General features: G+C 52.8%; 1 protein-coding gene across 7 annotated transcripts in view; it reads left to right on the top strand.

The window, feature by feature from the left end:
• The window catches only part of Col27a1 (collagen type XXVII alpha 1 chain), a 116,752-nt gene extending 104,388 nt beyond the window's left edge, over positions 1-12,364 (top strand). For 3 of the 7 annotated variants that reach the window (XM_021230134.2, XM_013117125.3, XM_013117122.3), the window contains exons 50-61: positions 1,278-1,331; positions 1,699-1,761; positions 2,130-2,183; positions 2,309-2,344; positions 2,446-2,463; positions 2,943-2,978; positions 3,784-3,810; positions 5,562-5,627; positions 6,334-6,505; positions 7,356-7,465; positions 8,924-9,142; positions 10,613-12,364. In XM_021230134.2, the coding sequence (XP_021085793.1) occupies positions 1,278-1,331; positions 1,699-1,761; positions 2,130-2,183; positions 2,309-2,344; positions 2,446-2,463; positions 2,943-2,978; positions 3,784-3,810; positions 5,562-5,627; positions 6,334-6,505; positions 7,356-7,465; positions 8,924-9,142; positions 10,613-10,759 (1,002 nt within the window). In that variant the 3' untranslated portion in view covers positions 10,760-12,364. Of the gene's footprint in view, positions 1-1,277; positions 1,332-1,698; positions 1,762-2,092; positions 2,184-2,308; positions 2,345-2,445; positions 2,464-2,942; positions 2,979-3,783; positions 3,811-5,561; positions 5,628-6,333; positions 6,506-7,355; positions 7,466-8,923; positions 9,143-10,612 lie in introns of those variants that run through there. The other 4 variants (XM_013117124.3, XM_013117123.3, XM_005075113.4 and 1 more) reach the window with 4 other exon arrangements.
• Positions 12,365-13,113: the final 749 nt, after the last annotated feature.

The following is a 13,113-nucleotide window of genomic DNA, read 5'->3' as shown; positions in this document are numbered from 1 at the left end:
AGAAAAACAGAAACAATGTAAGTGCTAGAAAGGAAATAATGAAGATCACAAATAGAAAATTGGGTTTTTGATATCAATAAAATTCATATATGTCTAGCCAGACTTCTCAAGACAAAAAAAAAGTAGACTATGCACATATGTATGTTTATATAACTAATGTCAGAATGAGAGATGGTATCTGTCACTAAAGACGTCAGAGATGACAAAAGTACAGCCCTGGGAATTTTATAAATGACTTCATGCCAGGAGACTAAAGAACTAGATGGAACGGCCAATCTACCGACGCTCACTTGACAGAGGCAGCCTCCCCACCCGCCCGCCTGGTGTCTCTGAAGAGTGTGAGTCTGTAGTGCAGAAGAGCTTCCCACCAAGAAAACTCTGGGTCCAGGTGGCTCCCCTGGGGCTTCTGTTGAACACTTGAGGAAGCAATAGTACCGACTCTTCAGAAACCTCCAGAAGCCAGAACAACACTCAGCCGTTGAAGTCATTATTACTCCGATCTTAAAGTCAGTCAAAGACATTAAAGAAAAGAGCACAACAGACCAGGGTAGCTCATAGAGAAATTCTCAATCAAGTGTTATTAAAACGGAAGTTAAGACTGAATGAAAAGGATGATGCACCAAGGCTGCAGTGAGGCTGACCACAGGAAGGCAAGAGTGGAGCGACATTTGAAAATAAGTCAGTATGACTCATACTAAACTAACTCACCAAACTGAAAAAGAAGAGCGGCCTAACTGTCTCTGTAGGTGTAGGAAAAGCAAGATGGTAGCTTCATTTCTGTGTGGGGGGTGGAAACCCTCAGTAAACTAGGTATGGAAGGAAACTTCCTCAACTTGACATGTGATATCCAAGCAAATGCTACAGCTAATGCTTGGTGGTGGTTGGCTGGATGCTTTCTTCCAAGAGCAGAAACAAATCACCACTTTTACCAATGTGGCACCTCAGCCAGTGCAATAAAGCAAGGAAAATAAATAAAGGCATTCACATCAAGAGGGAAGGAGCAAACGTGTTCTATGGAACGATTCTCTAAGCAGCCATCAGTGGAGGGTTTCTGTTGGGGGTGTGTGCTTACCGGAGCTGTTTGGGTGGGCAGGAAACATCTGTGGTCCTGAGTACAGAGCATCACTGTGGGGCTGTGAGCTAGGTTCCGCCTGCTCCGCTGGCAGAGGGCACAGGTGCCTGTCCGCTCCACCCCTGGACTGACTGGCCCGGCATAGATGATCAGCAGCATCCTTGTCCTGACTCCGTTCACACCGTCTTGTCGGCTCTCTCCACAGGGGGACTCTGGCGAGATGGGCTTCCCAGGAGTAGCTGGCCTCCTTGGACCCAAGGTACAGAGCGCCTTCCCACTGTGTCTCTCCACTTAGCCCTCAGTGTGTGGGTCAGAAACCAGCTGGAAGGACGCCCAGCCCGGCAGCTCTGTGCCTCGGGCACATGACTTGATACAAGCCTTGCTTTCCCAGTCTGTGAAAGGGAAAGGACAGCAGCCAAAGACTTCTGCAAATTAAGACCTGAGCATACACCACATTACCCTAAGACAGCTTGTGCCTGCCTAAGAATCAGGGGCTTTTACTGCTCTTCCCGGGGCCTCTCAGAGAAAGTAAGGAGGGCACAGGCCGGCCAGGACTCAGGGATAAGAAGACTCCTAGGTACTCCCCAGTGGCTGCCCCTGGCACAGCCCCTTTCTGCCTCTCACAGGGCCCCCCTGGAGACATTGGCTTCAAAGGCATCCAAGGCCCCCGAGGGCCTCCTGGCTTGATGGTAGGTCCCCTTCCTCCCCGTGTCTTCTGTAGACACCCAGGCCGCAGGCTGGCCGTCCGCTGGCTGAACACACGCGTTTTTTCTGCTCCGTTGCTCTTAGAGCCTCCTCTCCACGCAGCTGCTGCCAGCTTCATGCTTTTGCTCGTGACGTCCCTGCTAGCAGACTGCACACCCCCTGCTACTGCCCAGTCCCTTCCTTCCCTACTCTTGTGGCCCGCCCCAGCATGCAGGAATGCTCAGGAGACCAGGGCCCAGCCCTGCTTGAAGGGGTGTCCTTTTCATGCCCACGGGACACTCAGCTGCCACCCTCCTCTGTCACTCTGTTCCCCAGGCCCAGATGGAGGACTCATAGCCTCTCTCTCCTTTAGGGAAAGGAAGGTATCATTGGGCCCCCCGGAATGCTAGGACCTGCTGGACTCCCGGTATGAGCGAGGGGGGGCTACAGTTCAAGTGTTTAATGACTCACAGCTGCTCTGAGCATCAGTTTCCCCATATGGGAAATAGGACTTCTTTCTGAGCCTTAACTCATTAATATGGTTTGTTGCAGGGTCCCAAGGGTGACAGAGGCAGCCGAGGGGACTGGGTGAGTGGACAGCCTGGAAGGCGGTACTAGGGGGCCACGGGAGGTGAACCACTGCTCAGGTCACGTCTCCTAACTGTCTCCCCCCTCAATTCTGTCTCCAGGGACTGCAAGGCCCAAAGGTGAGTAGGATGGGTGTGAGGACTTGGGGCTGGTGACAGGGATGGGGACTCTCAGGGTCTCCTTTCCACAGTGGCATTCTTTTTTTTTTTTTTTTGGTTTTTTTCGAGACAGGGGTTCTCTGTGGCTTTGGAGGCTGTCCTGGAACTCCCTTGGTAGTCCAGGCTGGTCTCGAACTTACAGAAATCCGCCTGCCTCTGCCTCCCCAGTGCTGGGATTAAAGGCGTGCGCCACCAACGCCCGGCTCCACAGTGGCATTCCTAAGTGCGTTCTCTCTCTCTCTCTCTCTCTCTCTCTCTCTCTCTCTCTCTCTCTCTCTCTCTCTCTCTCTCTCTCTCTCTCTCTCCCTCCCTCTCCCTCCCTCCTTCTCCACCCACCCTTGTATCCTTGTGACCCAGGGGATCATCCATGCACCTGGGTAAGACAGAGGGCAGCCTGGGTAAGGGACTCTCCAGTACTGACTTGTCTCTTTCTTCCACAGGGCCCTCCTGGTCCGAGGGGGCGGCCGGGTCCACCGGTAGGTAACTGCATGCTGGGCATTTGGGATTCCCAGGGCAGGAGGCAGGCTCCTCTGAGTGAGACCAGAGTTGTAGTGGTTTTTGTTTGTTTCTTAAAGATTTATTTCTTTTTTATTTCGTCGATGTGGATGTTTAGCTTGCATACACATAAGTTCACTGCAAGCTTGCATGGTGCCTTTGGAGGTCAGAAGGGGCTTAGATCCCCTGGAACTGGAGTTACAGATGGCCGTGAGATCTGGGAACCAAACCCAGGTCCTCCGCAAGAGCAGCAAGTGCTCTTAACTTCTGAGCCAAGATTTTGATGGCAGAATATGCCCTGACCCAAAGCCACGTGTGCGCTTCCTGTGAGAGCATAGAGCAGGCCCAGTGGGGACCTGCTGTGTGACTTTCCCTGTCCACCTTAGATAGGACATCGACAGGGCAGAGAAACTCATCCACCCAGGTCTAGTCTAGTGTGCCAGTGTGCTTACTGGGGACTCAGGGGACATCAGCAGCTCAAAGCCAGCCATGTCACTGACAAGCTCCCCAACATGGGTGATGGCTTCTGAAAGCTTTGTCACTGGCGCTTCCTCCACAGCTTTGGAGCAGCTTGACTGGCAGGAGAGTCTGCCGCACCGCCAACATGCACCCGTCTTTGCAACTCATTACCGAACCCTGGGGACAGGGTCTGATGATTCTTCCTGAGTTCCAGTAGACTTAGAGGGTTGGGACATCCTCTGAGAGGAAGTGTTCTGTACTGAGCATGCCCCAGTGAGCCTTCTCCCGCTGATAGTGACCTAAGCCTCTCTCCATTTTCTTTTCCAGGGTCCTCCTTGGCATCCTGTCCAGTTTGTAAGTTGCACACCATTCTCTTTGACCTCCTAGGATGAGGCTGTGGGGTGGGCAGGGGAGAAGAAGCTGAGCCTTCTTTGGCCACAGTGGCTGGGCCTCGAGGATGTCCTTGTCCTGTCCTTTGCACTGGAGCCCTGGGCAAGAAGCCCATCCGTGTCCCCAACTGTGAGCAAGGGGGCTCCTCTAGTGCCGGCTCCAGGATCTGCCTCTGTCCCTCACGCATGAGGGTTGGTGCTAGGCTCTCTCCTCCTTACACTGGTGGTCCAGAGGGTCAGGCAGTGTGGGTGTGTTGGACCCTTTTGCTCTCTGGTGGGCACAGGAGCCACGTCTGAGCCCAGCTCTTCCTGTGTGGAGGCCAGTTAGTCCCCTGTTGTCCCCACACCAGTGAGGACTGGAGCAGACCCTAACAGCATCCCCAGGGTGTGGCTTGGAAAAGGAGCCCTAGGGCTACCAGATGCTCACAGTCCCTGTTATTCCCATCCCAGCTTCTGGGTGTCCCTCCCTTCGTGCTGTCCACGCATGCAAACCACTTGCCTGTCTTCAAGAAGAGCTAGGCAAAGCCCCTTTCCTCCCTAGATACAGAGAAGGATAGAGAGCTCTGTCTAACTCTTAGCTAAAATATGCCGTTCACCACATGCCAGACACTGTTAGTGTTTTAGTAGATCCTGGAGAATGTTTTATCTGGGGGTCCATTTCCCAAACCAAGGCTGGCCCCTCAGTGGGAAGGTGCAGGCCTGGGAATCCCCATGAGCCCAACACCAGACCCCTCGCCATGTTCTTGGTACTGTGCTCGCCCCATCTGGGCACCACGGCTGAGGCCAGGCATACTCAAGAGCGATATAATTAGAACCCTGCTGGGGTCCGTGGCGATGTGGAGGATGGGCCTCAGCAGCCTGGAGGCAGAAGCACCCACAGAGGCCTTCCATCACAGAAATAACTGAGTGCTTACTGGGTAACATGTCTGAGCTGGGTTAGCAGCATTTCTTGCTTCCAACCTTGAGCTGCAGAAGTATCCCTTTCCCAGACATAGCGATTAAAAACACACCACCCGGTGTCCTCTGCGGACCCTGAGAAAAACTTTGCTGGAGACAGGGAAGACTTCCTTGGGCAATGGGAAGATGTGCAAAGGCCCTGGGGCTAGGCAGAGCAGGGCTTTTAGAGGCAAGGAGGACTGTGTGTGCCTGGTTTCTAGAGCTTGTGTGCCCGTTTCTAGAGCACTGTGCGACCGGTTCTAGAGCATGCACAAGTGTGTGCAAGGTCCTAGAGCATGCACACCCCCGGTTCTAGAGCGTGTGCGCCCTGGTTCTAGAGCATGTGCCCAGTTCTAGAGCACGTGTGTGCCCCGGTTCTAGAGCATGTGTGGAGGGACACAAGGCTTTTAACCATGCTGAGGAGTTTGAACTTAATACTGAGAGGGTCCTGGGGAGCTATTGCAGGACTTAGTGGGAGGGAATGGCATGTTCAGCATTGACTCCCTGCAAAGAAGGAGGGGTTCAGCAGATGACATGTGACTTGGTCAAGATCCTGTGGGGTGGGTGGGGTGGAATGTGGGTGGGGCAGGCGTGAGGTAGAGTGGAGATGGGGTGGGGAGGACTGGGAGTGGGGTGGGGGGTGGAGAGGAGTGGGGTAAGGGGGTTGTGTGCAGAGGGGACAGGGCGGGGGCAGGGTGGGGTGGGGTGAGAGTAGGTGCTTGCGCCTCTGGCTTCCCCTGGGAGGGGGACAGGACACGCATTTTTATTTTCCTTGCACAGCAGCAAGATGACCTCGGGGCAACTTTCCAGACGTGGATGGATGCTCACAGAGCAGTCAGACCAGAGGTACTGCCTCCGGGACCTCTGCTCACGTGACCTCTGGTCCTGGGAGGAAGAGAGGGGTCATGGAGGTCAATGCTGCTCCCATGGCTGACACCAAGTGTCAGAGCCCTTGTCGCAGTGATGCCGCACAGTCCCAGATGGAGATCACCTCCAGGGCTCCAAAGTGGTGCCACAGCCAGGCCACCAGAGCCACGCCAGACATGGGCACTGTGCCCTTGGGTTTCTTGGAAGCCTCTCGCATCTAGTGTGTGTCTGGCCTGAGTGAGAGCGAGAATGGAATGCTTTCCTTGACCGTAGCCCACCGCAGGTTCCCAGTTCCCAGTGTCACCCAGGGATCACACAGAAGTTGAGACCCAGCCTGTGGTCAGCCTTGCTCCAAGGTTCCAGGCTGAGATGGGTCTCGGGTGTTCCAGTCAATGTCAGAGCCCATTTTACAGCCTTGCTTCCTTCTTGTGGTGGGGAGCTCATCCCTCTGGCTCAGATCTCCTACTGACACTGCTGGGGCTCAGAGGCCAAGGGCAAGAAAGCAACTCTTGTCCCTGCTGCATCATGTCCCTGACCCTCCCTCTCCTTATCTGTGTAGCCAGTCTAAGCCAGCCAAGGACTGGGAGGTCCCTGGGTCCCCCAGACAGTGAGAACTGTGAAGCAATGTGTCTGGGGCCTCGGGCAAGGCCAGGACATAAGGGACAATGGCCCTGCTTCTCCATAGCAGGGGTACAGTTATCCGGACCAGCTGGTGCTGGACCAGGGAGGAGAGATCTTCAAAACCTTACACTACCTCAGCAACCTCATCCAGAGCATTAAGACGCCCTTGGGCACCAAGGAGAATCCAGCCCGGGTCTGCCGGGACCTCATGGACTGTGAGCAGAGGATGGCGGATGGTAAGCGTGTCTGGAGACTGAGAAGGGGCCTCCTCCCTGTGCTGTTCAGGAGGAGCTCAGGTTCATGGAGTCCTTGCGTCCTTGGCGTAGCTCAGCCAAGTTTCTGTCCTCGCAGAGACAGACACATGGCACCGTTTATTCTCTCAACAAACAGCCTCTGGGCTTCACAGAGCCAGGTCTATGGTTCAGGCTTTGAGGGTATTGTAGAGAAAACAGGCCCTAATTAGCCCATAATGCCACAAGCTGGAACCATTCTGAGCACAAGGATAAGGACTTTGAAGAAAAGAGAAAAAATATAAAACCCTCTGAGGGCTAGCAGAACCCCAGGGGCTTCCTGCGTGAGCAGGTTTGCTCTAACCTCACCTGACTGACTGTTCACCGGTGAGTTGGGGCATGCCATGGTGCCACCTGGTCCCTCCCTGGTCTGCGGAGCCAGAGGCAGATGTTGGGGCACCTCTTTTTCTGCTGCTGGGCTCTTGGCAGCCAGGAAGCCTAGCAGGGAAGCCAGATGTAGGCAGAAGTGCACGATGATGAAGGGAAGCCAGATGTAGTCCAGAACCGCAGCTCTCTGGGCATGTCTGGGAGGAAGCCGGAGCCTTGAAGAACCCAGAGGAGCTAAGAGCCTAGTTGTCTAGTCTACAGAGTAGACACAGGCCAGCAGGAACACCGGGTGTGTTGCCAGAGCATGGGAGGCCCAGCTTGCCAACTCTACCCGGAAGTCACCCTTCCCTGTCTGTGCCTTGAGGCACCTGGTGTCTGCCCCTTACCTTCCCACTCCAGCCCCATGAGACACAGACAGGTCCTCCAGTCTCCCTCCTGGTCCACATGTCCCTGTCCTGCTCTGTTGCAGGTACCTACTGGGTGGACCCCAACCTCGGCTGTTCCTCTGACACCATTGAAGTCTCCTGTAACTTTACACACGGAGGGCAGACGTGTCTGAAGCCCCTCACAGCCTCCAAGGTACCATCCGCTCCCCATTGCCACCAGGCGCTGCCCACCCTGCCAGTCCCTCGCTGAGCCCTGCTTGTCTTCCTGAAAGGCTGTGGGGAAGCCATCCCCCCTTGAGACTTAGTTTCCTCACTTAGAAGCTGGGGACACGTAGGAACCTTTCACGCTCACACTCCCGTGTTCTCACACACTGTGGGGTCTCAGTGATGAAGACCCCATCTTCTCTTTGAATAGTCTGTAGTCGGGGAGAATCATGAATTGTTGCCCCTAATTCAGAGGATTGTTTGTTGGGGACATGTGTCACCCTTGTGTATGGGCTCTTTAACTCCTGTTCACCACATCTGACCCTGGACTAAGCATCTTGAGGTGGGACCAGGTCTCAACAATAAAAAAGGCAGGCAGCAGCTGAGGGGTGTGGCCATCCCTGTCCATGACGCCCTTCCGTGACTTGTGCGTCTGTTTCTACAAGGTCGTCCATACGGGTTAGGGGTAGGGGTGTGCCACGTGGAGAAGCTGCTCTGGGTATAGAGGAGTAGGGAGCCCCAGACCTTTGTATCCATAGACTCCCTGAGGCACCTCCCCGTGGCTGAGATGGTGCTGGTTCCACACAGCCAGCTGCTCAACAAGTCTGCTGGCTTCCTGACCTAGCCAGACCCTGAAGGTATTGAGAGCTCAGCCTTGCTGCTGTCCCTGCAGCTGGAGTCACAGCCCAGCAGGGCCACCGTAATCCCTGTGAGCGCCCTTCTTGGGGACCTGAAGGGTTGGGGACCGCATGCTGTAAGTCTGCACAGACCACAGAGCTGCACAGTGGCTGTGCCTTCTCCATCAGGAACAATGACAGACTAATTAGCTTTGGGTTACTGTGACAAAATTGCGAAGATGCAGCCGGAAGGAAAAAGAGTTTTCTTTGTCTCCTACTGATTGGTTGACTCTTCTGCCTTGGGGTATGGACTATAGTAGAGGAGAGTACTTACTCCCTGGCAGTCAGGAAGCAAAACCAAAACCAAAAAAAAAAAGGAAAAACCAGGAAAAGGCGGATCCTGACACCCTCTTGAAGGGGCACACCCTCAGTGGACTACCTTCCACTAAGCCCCGCCTCCCGTGGCCCCAAGCACGGCTCTGATAGCTCCTGAGTCCTTTATAGACTAAACTCTTTAAGGCCCCTTACATATCCTCCACACTCAGCTTGAGCAAAATCCTGGCCAGCCTCTGGACCTGGCTGAACCCTTAGCCCACCCACCTGGGAGAGCCCAGAAAACAGACCACAGCAAGACCCTCGGACCTCTGGCTCTGAGCTTGAGCAGTCTCTAGGCTACAGGACCAGCTCACACAGAACTCGGTTCCCCTGTCTTTTGAGTGGCCAGATGTCACAGGAAAAACTGGCCCGGAAAGGGCTAACCCTGGTGCCTCCAGAAAGAGGAGGCGTCTGAAGGCTGCGGGCTTCTGCTACCCACTGCATCTCCCCCACAGGTGGAGTTTGCTGTTAGCCGGGTCCAGATGAATTTCTTGCACCTGCTCAGCTCTGAGGGGACACAGCACATCACAATCCACTGTCTGAACCTGACAGTGTGGCAGGAGGACCCAGGGCGCCCCTCTGCCAGGCGAGCTGTGCGCTTCCGTGCCTGGAATGGACAGGTCTTCGAAGCTGGGGGTCAGTTCAGGCCAGAGGTGTCTGTGGATGGCTGCAAGGTAACTGTTGGAACCCCTCATTGCCCGTTGATGTGGGGACACTAGGAGAAACCTGGTTTTATGAGTATGTCTCATCATTTTATATTACACTTATATAATTATGTATCATCATGTAATCTCAGAATGATTTATTTAGTAAAATTGACTTTATTTACTTTCTTCTGTATGTGAGTGCCTGTGTGTGTGTGTGTGTGTGTGTGTGTGTGTGTGTGTGTGTGTGTTGCTGGGGGTGAGCATTGCACTCCCCGTGCTAACTCTCTGGGAAACTTCTAAGGGGAAGTCTATGCAGGTAAAAGTTCTTCAGGCTAATAGGGACGTCTGTTACTTTGCAAAAGGCTCTTCGAAAGAGTATCTGTTCTCTTCACTCCACCTGTCAGGCTGCCTTCTTTCCTTTAATAGTTTTGGTCAATGTCAAATGTCTTAAACACTGCCAAATGTCTTCAAGGGTTGAGGGAGACAGAAAGTCACCTGAATGTAAAACTGCTTTCATAAAGTAAACTAGTAATCCACGGTGTCATTAAGGATTCGGCTTCCCACATGGAGCTACTGAGAAAAAAGACTGAGAACAGCTCTGTGTAAATAGAGAGCCAGTCTGTATTCAAGAAAACCAGGTGTCCTTGGATCTGGAGATTCTATTGTGGATGTGTTCATGGGAAATAACTAGGAATGTGCCTGAAAGTTAAAACACAGTGACTTTTCAGACAATATTACTTAAGAATAAGAGAAAAAAACATTAAAAATTGAGGCCGGTGGGATGGTTCACACTTATGATCCCAGTACTTGGTTGGTGGTTGGGGCAGGGAGGATGAGGTAGAGTCAGGAGGAACAGGAGATCAAGGCAAGGCTGGGCTATAGGAAACCCTGTCTCAGAAATAGATGGATAGATAGACAGACAGACAGACAGATAGATGATAGACATAATCAGACAGACAGACAGATGGAAGATAGATGATAGATAGACAGATGGATGGATTGATAGATAGACAGACATACAGATGATAGACATAATCAGACAGTCAGACAGATGGAAGATAGATGATAGACAGATGGATGATGGATGACAGACAGATGTGATGATAGGCAGACAGACGGATGATGGATGACAGAAGACAGACAGACAGTCAGACAGACAAATGTTGAGGGGGTGGCTGGGCAGGTAAGAGCACTTGCTGCTCTGCTCTCTCACACAACCTGATTTCAGTTCTCTGCAGTTGCTTGAACGCGAGGGCATCTGGCGCCATCTTCTGGTCTTCAAAGTCACCTGCACTCACACACACAAACCCACACACCAATTATATAGAATTGAAACTTTTTAAATGAATTATTCTAAAAAGTGGAAGCAACCAAGCCAGATACGTGCCCAGATTGACCACATACAGGTCATTGTTTCTGCAGAAACAAAAGATGATGAGACATGCATTTGTAAGTGGCAAGGGTCACGTTCACTGCTGTCTTCCTCCCTGCCGACAGGTCCACGACGGCCGCTGGCACCGGACACTGTTCACCTTCCGAACCCAGGACCCACAGCAGCTGCCCATCGTCAGCGTGGACAACCTCCCACCCGTCTCTTCAGGGAAGCAGTACCGCCTGGAAGTGGGGCCTGCGTGCTTCCTCTGACCTCCGGGCTCCTCTAAGCCTTGTGAGGAAGCAAAGAGGCTGGGGGCAGCTGGTCCTAGAAGATGCAGGACCCTGCTATCGGGCCCTGGTGCAGGCCCCAGCTGTGGTCTGCTAGGCAGGAGCTGAGGGAGGGTAGCAGGCTGTCCTGAGGCTGCCCTGGAGAACCACGCAACCCAGCTTAGCCCCAAGAACCAACCAAACAGCCAGTCAGAGCCAGCAGGGCTTGCAGCCCACTCCAGCCCACGGTCTGTTGCCCAGCTCTGTAGACTCCCCCCTCCTTCCCCAACTCCCTGCCCAAAGAGCCCTCCCCCATTGGTGCCACCGCAAGGGAAGGGGGCATGCTGTCAGCTGGTCCCTACTGGGGAGCTTTTGATGTGCAATATTAGAAGGAGACATGAAAAAAAAAAGAGGAGAAAAGGAAAGAAATCTATCTATCTATATTATTTAAACAAAGAGAAGGTGTGTTACTAGTTTTTCACCTGGGAGAGGTGACTAAGAACGGGGAGCTGGGATGTGGAGAGGCTGGCCCCAGGCTGGGGTGTGGAGAGGCTGAACCCCAGGCCGGGGTGTGGAGAGGCTGACCCCAGGCTGGGATGTGGAGAGGCTGGCCCCCACTGTGAAATCGCTGGTGCTCACAATTGTCTCTTGTAATGTATGTGATTTTTTTAAGAAGAAAAAAAACTTATTTAAGATTCTGAAGGTGCTACTATTTTTGTTGCCACAGCCTTTGGAGAGACTTTTCGAGTGGGACCTTGTCCACAGTCTTTCTCTCCTCCAAATGGGGATGTAGCAATGTGACTAGCATTAACCCCTGTAATCTGCCGAGGAGGAAAAAAAGGAAAAAGAAAAAAAAAGGAAAAAACAAAAACAAAAACACAACAACAACAAAATCCTTCCAGAAACCAGAAGCACGGAGGTTTCTGCTTCTGCCCCTGAGGAGGCACTCTGACGTGGCCTCCTTGCTCCTGCCCTGGGAGAAGACACCTTGGACTTGTGACCCTCCGCTGGGGCTGCTCTGGAGGTGGACGGAGAACATGGGGCCGCTCTGAAGACTCAAGGGCTCTCCCGGGACATTCTTGCTTTCTCAGCGTTGCACAGCTGTGTAGAAACCCACTGTCCTTTCCCCTAGGTGCCAATTTGGGTGGAGAAGGAAGGACCAAACATGGGGACCTCATCGGTCTCCACGACAGCCACCTTCCGTGCAACCTAAATACGTCGGAACCCCAATTGGATTTTGAAGTTATTTTAACTATGGAATTATTTTTATAGAAGGAATACTGATGTGAAAGTCTCCATTTGTGCATTTCTAAAGTTGTGTCTTGTGGTGAATTGGATTTGCTTTTCGTTATTTAATACCTCACCCCCACCCTCCCCAGACACCTCGTGTGTGCCTCTCCCACCCCGCCTCGGGCTAGGTGTGCATTTCTGTTGTTTGGTCCTCACCTGAGCGCCATTTCCTGCTTCCCCTCCGTGTCTTCCTCTAGTCACTTGACGCGTATTCACTGTCGTCCGTTTGTCTCTGTCTAAATGTCAGTGTGTTCAAACCCCTAGTGGGTTCTGTTTCTCAAGTTCCCTTCTGGACTTTAAATAAATATTTAAAACTGAGCAATGGAACGGTGAGACTCGTCTGATGCTTCTTCATGCAAGGACAGGTTCTTCAGTGATGTGGAAAGATGCCAGAGGTGTCCTGTGAGGCAGTGGCCGTGTGTGTCCTGTGAGGCAGCCTGTAACTTAAAGCTTAGACTACATGAGTGCTGTCTGCCAAGGCTCTGGAGGAAGAGTGTGATGTCAAAGTGTAGGAGAAGCCGTTCTCTATCCAAGCCCCCAAGCCTGGAGCCCTCCCAGGCTCTGAGCTGCTCTCCATACTCAGGGATGGGACCCAGGGCTTATCATTGTTTCTTCATTCTGATGGCAGGACTGTTTGTTACGTCTTATTGCTCTGGGTCAACCCAACCCAGAATGTTTGACCATAGGTGCCTTGAGAACAAAGGAAGGAGTGGGCTGATTAGGACTGCAGGGCACAGTTTATTGGGGATCGACTGCAGAGAGGTGACCCAGGATACAGCAACACCAAGTACATCACTGTAGCTTGGTCAGAAGGGAGGAAGGGTACATTTCTGGCACAAGGGTCTGGTTTTAAAACTCCATGTGCTGGGGCTGGGAAGATGACTCTGCTGGTGAAGTGTTTGCTGTGCAAGTGTGAGGACCAGAGTTCAATCCCCAGACCCAGATAAAAAGTCAGATGTGGTGGTACACACTTGTAATCCTAGCGAAAGGACAGTGAAGACAGGAGGATCCCCAGGGCCTGTGGTCAGCCAACGTAGCCAAATCAAAGATGTAAGCTGGACAGTTCC

The sequence above is a fragment of the Mesocricetus auratus genome, unplaced genomic scaffold, assembly GCF_017639785.1.
Source record: "Mesocricetus auratus isolate SY011 unplaced genomic scaffold, BCM_Maur_2.0 Super-Scaffold_100014, whole genome shotgun sequence".
In the NCBI taxonomy this organism is placed as follows: Eukaryota; Metazoa; Chordata; class Mammalia; order Rodentia; family Cricetidae; genus Mesocricetus; species Mesocricetus auratus.
The sequence above is the reverse complement of the archived record's forward strand: the minus strand, read 5'-3'. Positions and strand labels throughout refer to the sequence as shown.